The 14,672-nt window shown below is 44.5% G+C and overlaps 1 protein-coding gene across 2 annotated transcripts in view; it reads left to right on the top strand.

Moving 5' to 3' along the window:
• Positions 1-14,672, top strand: part of MTHFD1L (methylenetetrahydrofolate dehydrogenase (NADP+ dependent) 1 like) — a 186,193-nt gene that overhangs the window by 50,531 nt on the left and 120,990 nt on the right. The window contains exons 13-17 of one of the 2 annotated variants that reach the window (XM_048225973.2): positions 960-1,006; positions 5,177-5,284; positions 6,152-6,226; positions 7,494-7,596; positions 12,180-12,256. In XM_048225973.2, the coding sequence (XP_048081930.1) occupies positions 960-1,006; positions 5,177-5,284; positions 6,152-6,226; positions 7,494-7,596; positions 12,180-12,256 (410 nt within the window). Of the gene's footprint in view, positions 1-959; positions 1,007-5,176; positions 5,285-6,151; positions 6,227-7,493; positions 7,597-12,179; positions 12,257-14,672 lie in introns of those variants that run through there. The other variant, XM_048225974.2, reaches the window with a different exon arrangement.

The following is a 14,672-nucleotide window of genomic DNA, read 5'->3' as shown; positions in this document are numbered from 1 at the left end:
GTGCTGGGCCCACATCTGGCACCTTCACACTCACTGCTCCTTCTCCGGGGATTTATCGTGAGGTCATTCTTCAGCTCACATAACAATAGCATTTATTGCCGCAATTACTATTTGTTCTTGGCACTTAGTGGTTTTTAGCAGGATGATATTTATGTTACTGTCACGGACGTTAATAAGCCCTAGCTCATTAAGTACTGATAACTCATAGAATGTCATACGTTATGCAGTGGAATGAACACTAAACTCGGAGCGGAGGGCTGTGGTCTTATTTGTGGCCCTGTCTTTTACCGCTGTGTGACCTTTAGCCAGTTGTCACCTCTCCGAGCCATATCAGCGAAAGCACAAAATGGTGTATAATATCTGGCTTACTGGGTTGTGAGGACCAAATGGGATAGCATATAAAAACACGGTACACTGTAAAACAATAGGACACGGGAGGTATCACTCTTGTTTTAAGAAAGTGAAATATTTTCAGTGTAGTAACTTCACTATTTTGAGGGATAATCAGCGTAACAAACCTCACATGCTATTACCTAAAATCAATCAACTGAATTTTACAATGTGTCAGTCTGAGTTCACCAGGTGGATTTTTTTGAAGAAAGTTTTTTGATACTTCAAGCACGTGCAGTTTAGATAACACAGAGCTGCATAGATCTAAGAATAAAGGAATAAAATAATCTCATGTTTGCTGTAATGACATTTGCTATATTATTTTTACCTTTTCTTTTTTTAAACCAAGAAACTGAAGTCCTTCCATTTCATAGTTGGACAAAGTCGGGACTTTTTCCCCCTTTTGTTCTGCTTTGATTGACCGCTAATATTTTTGATTACGTGTTGTTTCATCCTGGGGGTGCATGCTTTCCTGTTGGGTTTGGGGAGCCGTTGTCTCTAGGACCCTGTTCATCCTGGGTGGCCGTACTTGGTGGATGATTTCAAACGGTGCCTGCTCTGTTGTTCAGGGGGAGCTGCAGGTGGCGGATATGCCCAGGTCATCCCCATGGAAGAGGTAAGAGCTCAGTGGAACACATGTCCTGTGTCACCGTTTTTCCTTCCTGGAACCTTTTTTCTGGGCCCCATAAGCCCAGGCCCAGAGTTCTTTATCCTCAATCCCAGAATCCTAAAGGCTCTGAAAACCAAAAACATTTGCATGACTTACTGTGGCACAACTTGACATTTACTGTTCTGAGCTATTTATGTCTATGCCATTTGGTGTAAATATTCATATATTTCGCTGCAGATTTGATTAATAGGTGCAGACCTAGACCCTGCTTCGTGTGTATTATTAAAAAATTAGAGGTATATCACACTATGTTTCTAAATTGCCAAAAATTCTGATTCCCAACCCCCACATGGATCCAAGACTTCTGGATAAGAGAGTGGAGACCTATCTCCCCATCAGTCATCAGTAATACTGCCCAGTTCAGGAGGACTTGGACTCCTCCGTTGGGCAAAGTGAGACTCCAAAGAGAAGAAAAATGGACAAAAAGGGCCAAAGGTGTCCATTTTTATTCCCACAAGAACTCCTGCCCCCACATAACCACCCCCTGGTCCCCTGCATCTGACCACCTGACCAGGTTCATCATTTCTGCTCTTTGCATCAGCCTCTTGGTTCCGGTCCTGAGAAATCTGAGCCAGTTGCTCTCCTGTTCGGTGTATTTCAGTGGTCACTCCATCATGGTCTGTGCAGTATTGCGTGACAGGTCCTTGTGTGCTGTTCCGGCCGTCCCTCCAGCCTCCCTGTCTCAGGTCCCCACGGGCCACCCTCCCTCTCCCCACCTTGTCAGACTCCCTGTGGATTCCTGCCCTGTCGTCTCTTGATGCCAAGCCTGAAGCATTCTTCCCTTCCTGTTTGCCCTCCCTGCCCCAGCCTGCCCTTCTCTGGGTTTTGTTCCACCCCCTGACCCCCTCATATTCTGTTTCTCTCATCCGGTTCGGTAGACCGTGGTGAGTCAGAGGCCATAGACCCAGCACTTAGCACAGTCCCCAGCACACAGTAGAGGCTCACTAGGGAGTGTTTGTTGGTTTCGTTGAATGAGTAGGAAAGGGGTTTACCGATGGAGGCCTGAGTGTCAGGGAAGCTACAGGGAAAATCTGGACACTTGTCAAGTATTGGGGTTGGGGTGAGACAGAATACTGCCAGGCATTGCTGAAAAGATAGCCCCGAGCCTCCCATCTGAACAGGGGTGAGTAATATTCACAAGCCAGGATGAACCAGAGCCAGGAGGTCAGGGTGGGGATATGGAGTACAAGGAACATGCCCAGGGGAATGGCTCCGGAACTTCTGTGCAGATATTCAAAGGGCTTTGGTGTTCTGCTGTCATGCGACATCAGCTGCATGGCTCAGACTTGGGGAAACTTAAGGCATATGATAGCTGTAAGTACCTTATGACCATTAAGTAAGCCAGAAACAATCAGGCAGTTTGTTCCTTGAATTCGAAGACCTGCCGTATCTTCTTCATCTCTCTATCCCCAGCTCGGAGCACAATGCCCGACACTCAGACCATGTTTGTTGACTGAATATGAATAGACAATGTGTACTGAGATAACCTTAATAAACAATCATGGGAAAATGTTTGAATAAATTCCAGATGGGTTGAGGAATTGAAAGTGAAAATACTAAGACTTGAAGGGTGAGAAGGAGCCAGGGTTGTGCAGAGAATCCCAGGCAGTGGGACCTGCTCGGGGGACGGTACTGGGGCAGGAAGGGGTTTGGTCTCTTCAGGGAACAAGAGGCCACCAGCATGTGTGTCTGTGGGCCAGCGGGGGTGGAGGGAGTGAGGTATAGAAACCGGTGGGGGCCACCTCTTTCAGGCTATGAGGTTCACGGCCAAGAGCCTGGATATTATTTGAATATCATGGTCTGCCTTTGAATGGATCTTGACAAAGTAATAATATAGTGTAAATTGAGTTTTATAAGAACTACCAGGAGTTCAGAGCGGAGTCTAGTAAGGAGGCCTAGGAAAAAGATGGTAGTGTGGCCCAGGGTGGTGGCAGTGAAGATGCAGAAAGGATGATGGTGATGTAAGACGTATTGCTGGGTTTGCAGAATTAGATATGGGGCATGAGAAAGGGGAAGGACATCCAGGATAGTGGGCTGAGCAACTCCACAGTCATTTATTGAAATGGATGATGGGGGGAGAGGTGCTTGGGTGGTTAAGCGTCCAACTCTTGATTTTGGCTCAGGTCTTGATCTCAGGGTCATGAGTTCAAGCCCTACATTGGGCTCCACGCTGGATGTGGAGCCTACTTAAAAAAAAAAAAGGATCAGAAAGGGAGGATGGGGGGTGGTGATGGCCACGTGGCTAGAGCTGTGGGGGCAAAGGGTTGTGGTCAGAAGAAGAGAGGCCTGTTTGGAGCCAGTGGACACCCCAGTGCATATCAAATAAGCAGCAGGAAAGAAAAGCCAGTTGTAACATGGGGGAAGGATTCAATAGAAACATCAAAAAAGAACTATTAACTGATGATTATTTTCACTAATAATCAAATTAATTTACATTAAAACTACTAGCAGTTATTTGACTTACCAAATTGACAGAGTTGGATTTTTTTTAAATAATAATAATACTAAATGTTAGCAGTGAGAGATTGAGATACACTTCTAGGAAGCATATGTTGGTAAAACTTTCCTGGAGGGCAATTAAAAATATGTATCAAGTGCCTTAAAAACACTATCATACCTTGTGGCCCAAATAAATCCATGTTTAATTTTTCCTAAGCAAAAACTGCCTGTGTGATTTAATTTTAAAAGTATTTTCACACAGCTTGTAGCATTAAAAAAAATGAGGGAGGGGCGCCTGGGTGGCACAGCGGTTGGGCGTCTGCCTTTGGCTCAGGGCGTGATCCCGGCGTTATGGGATCGAGCCCCACATCAGGCTCCTCTGCTATGAGCCTGCTTCTTCCTCTCCCACTCCCCCTGCTTGTGTTCCCTCTCTCGCTGGCTGTCTCTATCTCTGTCAAATAAATAAATAAAATCTTTAAAAAACAAAAATTGGGGAGACAGTCTTAAATGTCTACTAATAGGATATCACATTAACTATATTTTGAAGACTATTCAATGATGTAAAAATGCTAGTAATATTAACATTAAGTATAAAAGCTAAGGTGTAGGGGCACCTGGGTGGCTCGGTCTGTTGATTGTCTGACTCTTGATTTCAGCTCCGGTCCTGATCTCATGGTTATGAGTTCGAGCCCCATCTTGGGCTCCACACTAGGTGTGGAGCCTACTTGAAAAAAAAAAAAAAAAAAAAGCCAAGATGTAAGCTGTTACGGTGTTACGATCTTGATATTAAAAATTACAAATTTTATAAAATATGCATATGTAATTTTTCATATTTTCTACTGATCATATATTTTATGTTATAAAATGAAGTTTTAACTGATCAGCTAGTGTTTTGGGGGTGGTACTTCAGTTCTTTCAGAAAGCAATTTTGATGGTATTATCAAGATCTTTTAATCCAGTAACCATACTGCTGGAAATATGTAGCTTATTAGCAACTCATTAAAAAATTATTTGCATGTATTCTTTGTAATTGTAGCCTTCTTTGCAAAAGTGAAAATTTGGTAGCAATTTAAATATCTGGACATAGGAGACTGAAAACTTTTGGTACAGCTACTCCATTATAGAGACCCTATGAACTGTAACTACATATAAACAAGATTATTACATTAAAAGACACAGTAATAAGTTCCTTAAATGAAAAGTTACCAAATATATGCTGAGTCTACAAATAATAAACATGCATGCTCATAAGACAGAATAGAATTTTGAGGGTGATACATTTTTTTACTTTTCAGACTTTCTGTCATATTTTATATTATTCTATTGTTACTGTTTAGTTTTCCCTGCCTCATTTTCAAGTATATTTGATATGACACTATTTTCTAAATCAAAACAATGCATGAAAACAAGGAGACTGATCATTAAGGCCATCAGAATGTCTCCCCCTTAACCCAAGAACGAAAGATGAAAGAATTTGTGGTGAAACAGTCCCCTTAAGAGTTCTTTGTTGTCAAGTGGAAAACTCTGACTTTGATTTTTTGATTTAGGCTGTTTTGTGGACTTAGCTCATTATAAGGGTATGTGTAATTAGTGCAATAGTTTATTTATTCAGAAAGTCCTGGAATACTGCCGTGCTTGTCTGAGACCAGTAGAAAGATGTTTTCCTGTCGTTTATAGTTTAACCTTCACTTGACCGGGGACATCCACGCCATCACTGCTGCCAATAATCTGCTGGCCGCCGCGATTGACACAAGAATTTTGCACGAGAACACTCAAACTGATAAGGTGAGAAGGTTTCCTTGTTGGCCCTTTTGGGCATCTTATCCTGGGATTTCTGGATTCTTAAGGAGTTCATGTGAAAACTTTGGAGTCTGTAAACTGTCTGAATTGTATTAAGTATTTTGTGAACTCTGTAGGTCCTTATTTCTTGGGGAGAAGATCGATACTTTGGTCAGATTCCCAAATGAGTTTGTGACCACTGCCATGTTGTTGGGGGAATTAGGTTACATATACGTTTTAAGGCAAATATTCTTTGAGACAGGACTTCAGTTTTAAAGGCAGTTGGTAGACCAGTTCTCTTCATTCTGTCCAAAGGTGCAATCTCTAGTCTGTCCTAAGAGGATTGGAAAGATATCTTTTTAAGACTGTAATGTTACATGTAGCCATTCTAGATGTGCTGTGAAAGAGTAGACCCCCTTGTTGGGCTTCAGGTGCATGCAGCTGACGTAAACACACACCTGATGAAGACAGAGTACCAGGTGCTAATTCCTCACAGACATAGGAAATGGATAAAAATGGGACTTCCTGGCATATTTACAAAGGTCTTGACTTCCTCCAATGAAAGTAATCCCTTGTGAGTTTTGGAAGCCAAATATAGATAAATATTAATTTGATGGTTGTGAGGCTATGTAGATAAAGAAATATTTATATTTATTGAGTCTTTGCAATGTGCCTTCTTTCAGATCTAGTCAGATTTATTAAAACGAGAGAACTTAAGGCTACATCGTTTATGTTAGCCAAGAATTTTAATAGGGCCTCTAATCTAAACAATTTGGTTATAAATGTAATACTTTGTCGTATCCTGTGAATTATCCAAGTTCATAGTTGGCTCTTAAGCTTTTGTGGGGTTTTATTTTTGTTTTGTGTTTTTAGGCGCTGTATAATCGACTCGTTCCTTCAGTGAATGGTATTCGAGAGTTTTCAAGCATTCAGCTTGCTCGGCTGAAAGTAAGTTTGCAGTTTGTGGCTCTTCAACAAGCAAATAATCCAGAAACAAGTCAGAAAAATGATCAAAGCCAGCAATTTTGAGCTTGATTTGATTTGGGTTTTCAGACACTCTTTGGGGAGTTAAACTCTAGAGACAGAACAACGTAACCGAGAGAAGAGAACCCGAGGCCTCAGACCTAGCTGCACTGAAGAGCAGGGGCCAAAATAGTTCCCCTTTTGAGATCTCAGTTCCTTCCACTATAGACTGAGAGGACTGCTTTGCACACCTAGAGTACCCTAGTCAACTGACAAATCGGATTCCGGAGAGTCCTTCTCTTTCATGAATTTTCTTTGATTGCTAGGAAATAAGATCTAGCCTCCGCAAATGTATCTGTATCAGATTTTCTTGCAGGAAGATGCTACGGTTGTCCTGGTAGAAGCAGTCTTAATTCTCACCCGTATTATCATTTCCTCGTTCTATTTGCTGCTGTCCTGCTTATCACATTGATTCCCCTTGCTTTTTCCAGAGGCTAAAACCTGACTTTAAGGGCATAAGCGACAGCCACTGGTGGGTCATAATTGATCTTAAAAACCCGCCTCCCTGCTTCTTCCTGAACCAGGTTTGGTTTGTTGAGCGTACTATACACTATGCTAACCTCAGCAGCCACCCCACAGACAACCTCGGTTGGCATTCGTATTTTCAATTATTTTCTTATACTTCATTATGAACTTTCTTAGGATGTTTCCTTTGCAGAAATAGATGCACTGAGAGCTGTAATGCCTTTTTCATTTTTTTCACAGTGAATTAGAAATAACTTGCTTTAAAAGAAATCGGCGTCGGCTTGACTTGAGTTCTTGGTATTTGTATTTGAAAGAAGAGCTAATGAATTGGAACATCAGTTATATAGACAGCAGTTGATGGCCCTTCTGAGTAGAGCACGAGTGGCCAAGTAGCACAGTCCCGAGGGTCTCAGGCTCAGACAGCAGCAAGTTGTGTTCTCTGTGTACTAGCAGCCATGCCTTGTTTTCGTGTCATTTTAGGGTGTATTACAAATATCTGTGTCCTGCATTTCAGGGCTATTTGGGCATTTGTTTATGAATTGGCCTAACCTACAATTTACTCAAAGTTCAGTGTAGTTTTGTGTTTTTTGTTTGTTTGTTTTTAGTTCAGCGTAGTTTCAAAAAGACTTTCTAGTCAAGGAGAAAATAAGAGGGATAATATGGGTTATATTTTGCTTTCTCTTCTTTGCTAAAATTGATCGCTTTTTTTCCCCCTCTTCATCGTTAGAAACTGGGAATAAATAAGACGGACCCAAACGCGCTGACAGAAGAGGAAATCGGTAAATTCGCCCGTCTCAACATCGACCCGTCCACCATCACGTGGCAGAGAGGTAGGTGCTGGTTGCGGGGTCGGGGGTGACATTTGTTCCAGCCGCAGCTTTTAAATCACTCTCCCAAGCACCCGGTTTCATTTCTTCCCCTCGCGCCCCTAGCCTGCGATCCAGAATCCCTCAGCCTCGCCTCCTGTTCAGGAGGAAAAGTCACTGCCCTTCTTGACGCGGCTGCTCGGCCTGGCCTCTGTCCCATTCGCCTCCCCGACACACGTCCAAGGAAGGTCACTTAGTTTTCTCCTCCGTGGGTAGTAGCGTGTGATGATGCTCAGAGTCTCTCGGAAGGGTCAGGAGGTGGTCTGGATTCCTGACCCTTCTGTATGTTCGTCTCAGACCTGCCCACTCACCTTGCTTGTTTCTACCCACTTCTAGAACTTGTTTATCAGCTGCCTGAGTGATTGCAGTTACCTTTAATAGATGTTCTTGTGGGCACTTCTGTCTCCCAGTTCAGTAGGTTCCTAATGCAGAGATGTTATTCTGTTACTTCTTTGCTCAGAAGCCCCCATCGTGTGTGAGAAAATCCTGCGTGGGGTGCTGGGGCCGCCACAAAGCTTGGCCTGGACAGCTGGGCCTAACCTTGTCCTTCTGCCTGTCCTCCCACCATCCTCACCCTGTCTCCTCACCTAGACTCCCCCGGACACAACCCAGGTCCACCCCGTCACGAAGCTTCCCTTCTGAGAATCCACTTAACTGTTTCATTAAGAACTTCGTGTTTTCCCGCAAACCGTGAGGTGGAGAGAAGACTAGAGGTTGAGTCTTGGCTCGACCACATATGAGCTGTGCAGCTTTGACAAACAACTTACTCTGTTTTCTCATCTGTAAAATGGGATAATTACCAGCGTCTGCCTTGCGTGGTTCCACTGTGGCCGGAGAGTGTTTTGCAAACTCGACAGCACCGCCCAAGAGACCCAGCAGATGCTATCGTGGGAATAGTTGCAGGATGTAGTCTTCTGAGAGTGTGTCTCCCAAACTGAAGGAGAGTAACATCATTTTGGAAACTCAAAAAAAAAAAAAAATTTTCATTGAGGTCCCTAGATTTTAGATCTTACCGGCTTCATTTTTAAGTAGCATGTTCCATTCAGTTAGCTCTTTGTTGTGATGGTAACTTTAATTCCTTTGTGGATGAACCACAGTTTACTCTGTTATTTAACAGACATGCATCAATTGTATTAATGCATCTGAACATTATCAGCATTTTATTGAGACGCCTACTGACTTTTTAAAATAACGGAAGTAACAACTTAAAAAAAGTTATTCCAGATAAATGCTAGAATTATGTGATTGTTTATGGCACTACAGTGAAGAAACTGTTATTGTTGTAGACAAGCAACCTGGATTGGAGGAGTTTGGAATGACATTTGCTAAGTAGTTTGGCTCTTACTCTCATGAATTAATATAAAAAATGGAACTCTTTATCAAGTGAATTGAGGACATTTAATGTAGGGACTTTTTCTTTTTTTTTTAAGGCACTATGAAATTTGACCTAGAAATAGTGATGAGATTAGATCTTTATATGATTTGATAACTAGAGGGGGACACTCAGGGACCACATGGGGCTGAACACCTCCTCTCAGACTATATGAATGGTGTGTATTTATGGAATGGCCACCCTTTCCTTTCTGCCTTTATAAGAAATGTAACTGGTAATTCTTTTATCCTGTGCCTCCTCTCAGAAGCTTATAGGCCTCATTGCCTGGCAACAGCATGGGACCAGAGCCAATAGACTGTTCCAGAAACAATTAACAGAAGGAGAAACAATAGGGATGCCTGGGTAGCTCAGTCGGTTAAGTGTCTGCCTTAGGCTCAGGTCATGATCCCAGGGTCCTGGGATCGAGTCCCACATCGGGCAGGGAGCCTGCTTCTCCCCCTGCCTATGTTCCCCCTGCTTGTGCTCTTTCTCTCTCTCTGACAAATAAATAAAATCTTTAAAAAAAAAAAAAAAAAGAAAGAAAGAAAGAAAGAACAATAGCCATCGAGCCATTTTGTGGTTCCTGCCTCTCGTGGGCCCCTGCCTCTCTGAGCACCGTCCCAACCCCAGTCTTCCCTTCTCCCCTGTCTCATTGGTTCATCCGCCTCCAGGCTGTTAGACCAAGGTCCCACAAGCCTCAGTCAACCTCAGTGAAGTGACATCAGTTACTGGTTCCCAGCACTGCCCCGGCAACCTTGTAGAGAATCATGACAGCTCCGCCAGAGCCAAAACCATGGCCCTGCCCTGACGGAGTACCTTGTGCCGCCCAGAACCTGACCCACTATTGTTCAAGAAGCCTCGAGACAAGCCCTGGGTGTTCCTCAGGCCCCAGGCAGCACAGCAGTGCCCACGGCCCACTTCAGACCCACGCTCCCTTGCACCTTCCCCATCTCCCCTGCACTAGTCAAAGCCTCCGATCAGAGATTGACATCTTGTTCATCTTTGCATCCCTGTGCAGCTCGCGTGGGACCTGGCACAAAATTGTCCCTCAGTAAATATTCCTGGAATGAGGGGCACCTGGGTGGCTCAATCGGTTAAGCATGTGCCTTCAGCTCAGGTCATGATCTCAGGGTCCTGGGATCAAGCCCCGCATCAGGCTCCTTGTTCAGTGGGGAGTCTGCTTCTCCCTCTGCCTCTGCCGCTCCCCCGCTTACGCTGTCTCTCTCTCTGTCAAATAAATAAATAAAATCTTTAAATATATATATATAAAAATATTCCCGGAATGAATACATGCACTTCTCATTCCACCTTTAGCTGTATCATTGGAAGGCCAGGAATTATGTATCACTAACTTAGGGTTCCTTTCTGGTATCTGTGTTGTGTGTAGGAGTTTCATTTTCACATCTCTTCCATAGCCCTAACACACACACACGCCTCCCCCCGAGCATCCAAAGCCCACTGGGCTGTGAGGCGCCCCCCTCTGAGGTCCCCACTAAATGCACACATGGGCTTCCAACATCCCTGCTTCGAGTGGATCCTGCCAGCCTTTTTAATTTTTTTCTTTAGGCTTGTTTGTGCTCTCTTCGCTAAATAACAGCAGCTGAATTTCCAGCACAAACATCATCCCCGTCTTATGCCAAGATTGCATATTCCACACGTAAGAGTGGGAAGTGTTTCTCCGTGACTGCACCACGGGTCTTGGGAATAAGTACTAGCTGGGGAGAGTTTTGAAAATCATTCCTTTCTCTGTATTGACTCTGCTTGGACCTTAGAATCATCAAGGCTTTTATGTGTTTGATGTGCGATGTTTGAGTGTGTGTGTGAGTGTGTTGGTGTGTCTGAGTGTGTGCGTGAGTGTGAGGGAGAGAGGGCGTGTGGCATGGAGAGTGGTGCCGGCTACGTCAGGAAACAATGGGTGGGTAAGGTGGGCAGGCCGGCTGGTGCTTCGTGTGTGAAAGAAAAGGTTAACATTTTTCATCCTACCGGTAAGTTCAGTCTCAAAATACAGAATTCTTGTCTCCATTTTTGTCAGTGTCGTATAAGGCGTTCAGTGACTCGGCTGTACGTTGTCAGGGTGGGCGGCTGCTTGTTTGAAGCCACATGGATTATTAGTGAAGCCTGTGTCCTTCTCGCTGACTTCCTGCCATTGTAAATTCAATTCTCACTCAACAAACCTAGTTTTCACAAACAAATGCAAATCAGCGCAGTTCAGATAAACCAGTGAAAGTCATACAAAGAATTAGTGTCCGCCTTAATCACAGTTGACTTCTTCCCCCCATGTTACTACTTTATTTACTGTACTGGGGGCAAGATGTACGTATCCTGACATTTTAACCATTTATGAGTGTGCAAACCGTGGCGTTAAATACATTCACAAGGCTTACAGTGGTTATGCCATCCCCACCGTCTATACCCAGAACCCTTCATCATCCCCAAGAAAAACTGTGTACCCAGTAAATAATAACTCCCTGTCTCCCCTCAGCCCCTGATAACCACTGTTCCACTCTCTCTGTCTGTGAATTTGGTAAGTGGGACCATACAACGTTTGTCCTTCTCTCTCTGGCGTATTTCAGTATGCATAATATTTCAATGTCTGTCCGTGTGGCTGTTCATTCCCTTGTGTTTGGCTGTGTAATGTTCTACCGACCACATTTTGTTTATCCGTTCACCTGTTGGTGGATGCTTGGTTGTTCCCCCTGTGGGTGTTGGGAATAATGCTGCAGTGAACACGAATGCTCAACGACGTGTTCGAGTCCCTGCTGCGGTTCTGTTGGTTGTATACTTAGCTGTGTCATTGCTGGATCATACGGTTGTTCAGTGTTTAACGTTTCACAACCAAAATGGGCTTCCTCTTGTGACTCAGGTTCAGTGTAAAATGTGACCACTTCAGAAATGGTTTTCCTTTACTACCTATCAAAAATGGCACCCCACCCTCACCCCAACCCTGACGCACTCTATCATATCATCGCCTTTATTTTTCTACAGCACTTACCCCTGACTGGTATTTTCTTGTTTATTCCATCCCTCTCTATATCTCTTCACTGGAGTGTCAGCCTCAGCGTAGCCAGACCTTGTCTCTTGCTCCCCACTGCCTCGCTGGCACTCACAACAGCTCCTGACAGATGGGGCAGCCCATCCGTACTTGTGGATTGAAGAAACTTTTTTTCTTTTTCAGTATTGGATACAAATGACCGATTTCTACGAAAAATAACGATTGGGCAGGCACCCACAGAGAAGGGGTATTCCCGGCAGGTACGTGGCATTTCTTCACTGGAGTGGCTCTGTTCTTGCTAGCGTTGGTTTGCACCAGCCCCGAAGCTGGTTCTCTGCTTCTCTTTTCTTGGTCATCCACCTGCAGGGGCCAGTGGGTTTCTCATCATTTCAAGATGTTGCTTCCCATCCCTCAGCAGGACTGGGAGAGGATCAGGAGGAAGAAAGGCCCTGGTATTTTCTTACCATCCTTTTCCTGGGTGACTTTAGTTGTCATTCTGGGGAGAACGACTCAGGGTGTCTTTTTTTTTTTTTTTTTTAAAGATTTTATTTATTTATTCGAACACAGATAGAGACAGCCAGCGAGAGAGGGAACACAAGCAGGGGGAGTGGGAGAGGAAGAAGCAGGCTCATAGCAGAAGAGCCTGATGTGGGGCTCGATCTCATAACGCCGGGATCACGCCCTGAGCCGAAGGCAGACGCTTAACCGCTGTGCCACCCAGGCGCCCCTCAGGGTGTCTTTTATTTTTTTTTTTTTTTTTTTTTTTTTTTTTAAAGATTTTATTTATTTATTTGACAGAGATAGAGACAGCCAGCGAGAGAGGGAACACAAGCAGGGGGAGTGGGAGAGGAAGAAGCAGGCTCATAGCGGAGGAGCCCGATGTGGGGCTCGATCCCGGAACTCCAGGATCACGCCCTGAGCCGAAGGCAGACGCTTTAACCGCTGTGCCACCCAGGTGCCCCTCAGGGTGTCTTTTAAATATAAATGTTTACATATTTTATTGCAAATCCGCCAAGTTAATACTACTTCTGCATAACAAGTGAAAAAAGATAATCTCCAACACGTTACTCAAGTTTCATAAACCAAAGAATAAGCACCTCATTATTTGTTTAATAGCCTGAAGTGTTTCTAAGGATTACATCTTATTACCCAAATGCAGAAAATGCAGAAGATAAATTATGATGTTCACCTTCATTTCATGTGGGAAGGGATGCTTAGGGAACATAAAATCATTCTGTGATTTTTCAGTCAGATACAGCAAGCCTCTAGATTTTTTTTTTTAATTTTATATTTTAAGATGGTATTAGATTTATAGCCTTTATATGTCAGATTTTTATTAGTGAAAAAATAATCACTTTTACTATGATATTCAGTTCTCATATCGAATAGACTTTTGGACCGTTTGAAATATTTTGAATTAAGCAGCGAATACGAGGATTGATCAAGACAAACGAAGCCCCTGTACCTTCCCTCCTCACTCCTCCGCATCCTGAACTTGGACCCATGAACTGATTTACAACCGTTAGTCCACATCCGTGCTAGAAAACCAGACTCGTTGCCATATAATTTCGGGAAGCTTCTGAAAGAGGGGAAGACGGAGTTGGATTCGTGGAGGAAAGCGCAGCCCCAAACGTGGTGGGAGTGTTTTAGGGGGTCTCCACCTTCAGAGGCAAGAGATGTCCTACTTCGGGGTGAGAGCAGGCCCGCACACCCTTCAGGGTCAGTGGATGGGGACAGCTCCCAAGAGGGAAGCGGGCACCGTTCTGTGACCCCTGTGCTGAGCTGCAGCACGGGAGCCTGACTGTGGTCCCGAGGCCCGTGCCTCAGTGCACCACCCAGCCCCGGGGGTCCCTCACGTCACAGTCACAGACTTGCATGTGTAACATGCCCCCTGTTGGCAGTAAAAAGCATCTTGCTCAAAGAAAAGCAGTATATTGTGGCACTTTTTTTTTTTTTTTTAAGATTTATTTATTTGGGAGAGAGTGGGAGAGCACAAGCAAGAGGGGCAGAGCCTGAAGAGAGAATCTCAAGCAGACTCCCGCTGAGCGTGGAGCCCGACGTGGGGCTTGATCTCATCACCCTGAGATCATAACCTGAACCGAAACCAAGAGTTGAACACTCAGCCAACTGAGCCACTCAGGTGCCCCTATTGCTGCACCTTTTTAAAGAGAGGGCAGCCTTTTCTCATCTCACAAGACAGCATCTGAAGGACTAGCCGTGGCCCCGTGAGTGAGCACAGGTGTGGAAGCAGCATCAGCGAGTCCTGGGTCCTGCCCTCTCCGATCTCTAGAGGTAGGCAGGGGTCATTGGAAATCAGGTCCACCAACAGGTGAAAATGAGGATCAAAGGCAGGCATCACCAGGTCAGAAGTAAACGTGCATCATGAAGCGTGATGCCAAAGCCAGCGAAGGGAAGCTCACAACGGCCAAGGAAGACAAGCTGGCAGGTCCTGTGGGAAGAGTCTTTACAGAGAATACATCGGTATCCTCGGGGCTGAGAGAGCCGTCATACAAGGAGTGAGAGAATTGGCTGCTGTGAGAAAAACAGGTGAAAATCTTGGAAGGAAAACAGTGTGAAAATAAAAATCGAGTTTGTGGACTGGATAACAGAGTAAGCTTAAGTGAATTAGAGAGGGCAGTGCAGTCCCAGGAATTCTGCCCGAACACGGTACCAAAG

This window comes from Ursus arctos, unplaced genomic scaffold, assembly GCF_023065955.2.
Source record: "Ursus arctos isolate Adak ecotype North America unplaced genomic scaffold, UrsArc2.0 scaffold_13, whole genome shotgun sequence".
NCBI classification, from domain to species: Eukaryota; Metazoa; Chordata; class Mammalia; order Carnivora; family Ursidae; genus Ursus; species Ursus arctos.
Note: the sequence above shows the minus strand (reverse complement) of the source record. Positions and strands in the feature narration are given on the sequence as shown.